The 1,732-nt window shown below is 55.7% G+C and overlaps 1 protein-coding gene across 3 annotated transcripts in view; it reads left to right on the plus strand.

Moving 5' to 3' along the window:
- The first annotated feature begins 1,395 nt into the window (after window positions 1-1,395).
- The window catches only part of MARCH6 (membrane-associated ring finger (C3HC4) 6, E3 ubiquitin protein ligase), an 82,111-nt gene continuing 81,774 nt past the window's right edge, over window positions 1,396-1,732 (plus strand). The window contains exon 1 of one of the 3 annotated variants that reach the window (XM_011940976.1): window positions 1,396-1,675. In XM_011940976.1, coding sequence (XP_011796366.1) covers window positions 1,657-1,675 — 19 coding nt within the window. In that variant the 5' untranslated portion in view covers window positions 1,396-1,656. The remainder of the gene's footprint in view (window positions 1,676-1,732) is intronic. The other 2 variants (XM_011940977.1, XM_011940978.1) reach the window with 2 other exon arrangements.

Raw genomic sequence — 1,732 nt, forward strand, 5'->3', positions numbered from 1 at the left:
TGCTACAGGTCTTACAGGGAGGGTTAGCTCCTGTTGGAGTTGGATCGGAAGGAGGGGGGCTGGGGAAAGAGCTGTCTTCAAACTGTTTCTTGGGAGGTAGTATATATAAACATATTTAGGCAGGGCATAGCGGCACAGGTCTGTAACCCCAGCACTTCAGGAGGCCAAGGCGTAAAGATCGCTTGAAGACAGGAGTTCGAAATCATACTGGTCAACATAGTGAGACTGCAATGAGCCATTATCGCACCACTGCATTCCTGCCTGGGTGACAGTGCGAGACCCCTTCTCAAAAAAAGAAAAAAGAAAGAAAAAAAATCATAAGCAAACAACAACAAAAAACAAATTTAAAGAATGGCTGGCTGCTTAATTCTCAGGGCGAGCCCCTGAAATCAGTGGGTCGGTATGGTTTGAGTTCTTTTCTGCCTTGAGTAACATGAGTGACATCAATAACATTAGTCAAGCGCTGCTCTTTTTGAAAAACTGTATTTCATTATTTTTATTCTAAACCTTACTCTGTTTGATGAAGATTGCAGGAGGGGCCCTCCCAATTCCACCACTCACACGTAACAGCGGTTGCTACATTCTTTTTTTGTGCTAGGTCATCTGCATATTGTTTAAACATTTTTCGAGGCTGGAAAGACTGCTCCCACTCAGGCAATTCTGACTTGGCGGCCCTTCTAATTTGTATTCTCTAAATAATTCTTCATTTAGAGAAACAGTCAAGGATTACAGTGAGGGAGGGGGACGTGCTGATGGGGACAGAGCTTGGCCTTCGACCATTCTTCCTTTAGCTCTGCGCAGGCAAGCGTCCCTAACTCGGTATCGGAACAGATCTCCCTTAAAGGAGGATTATGTTTCAACCCCCAGCCTCAGCGGTTTACTCATAGTCCTTCCAGCCAAATGCAGAAGTCTCCCTGGGAGTAATTTTGGTGAAGTCAGCGTTTGCCTTTTTCATCACAGTGAGGCTTCAGTAGTTCCTCAAAACGTGCACCACAACTGCCCGGGTGCCAAAGAGAAATGCTGACGCCTGGGCCCACTCTAGCCACTCGGCCTCGGCATCGCGGTGCCGGAGCGTGGAGCGCAGACTCGCATTGTCACAGGCACCTCCCGGCCTCCCGAAGAGCCCCGCGCCGGGGCCCTCGTCTCGCACGTCGGCTGGGGCGGGCGCTAGGTTCTCACGGCCTCCTTCCACCGCTCTGCGCCCCTCCAGAAGCGGTTACCAAAGCTCAGCTACTGATTAGGTTTCGTCCCCGCTGTCTGGCGCAGTCTCGGCGACTACCCCAGGTGGCCCAGCGCACGCGGTGATTCACCATGCCCCAGAGAAAGGTGCTTCCCCACCTTAGCCCACAACCGAACTTGCGCACCGCGACCGCCGGAAGTGACGCTATCTGTCGTTGGGGCGCTCCCGCCCCTTCCGCCTCGGCGCCCCGCCCAGGCCTCGCCCCTAGGTGTTCCCGCCCCTCCCCCTCCCGTGTGGTTCGCTTTCTGTCAGCCTCTCTCCCTCTCCCTCTCCCCTCTCCTTCCTCTCGCTTCCTCTCTCGCACCTGAGCGCACGCACCTGCCCGGGCCCGGCTCCCTCCTCCTCCTCCCCTCCCTCTTTCCCCGCCCGGCCGCGGGAGCTCGTGGCTGCGTCACCGCCGCCCCCCCCCAGACAAGATGGACACCGCGGAGGAAGGTAAGTCGGCGACGCGCGGCGCCCGAGCCCTTGCGTCGGCTCCCGGGTTCGTGCCCC

This window comes from Colobus angolensis, unplaced genomic scaffold (assembly GCF_000951035.1).
Source record: "Colobus angolensis palliatus isolate OR3802 unplaced genomic scaffold, Cang.pa_1.0 Scaffold196, whole genome shotgun sequence".
NCBI classification, from domain to species: Eukaryota; Metazoa; Chordata; class Mammalia; order Primates; family Cercopithecidae; genus Colobus; species Colobus angolensis.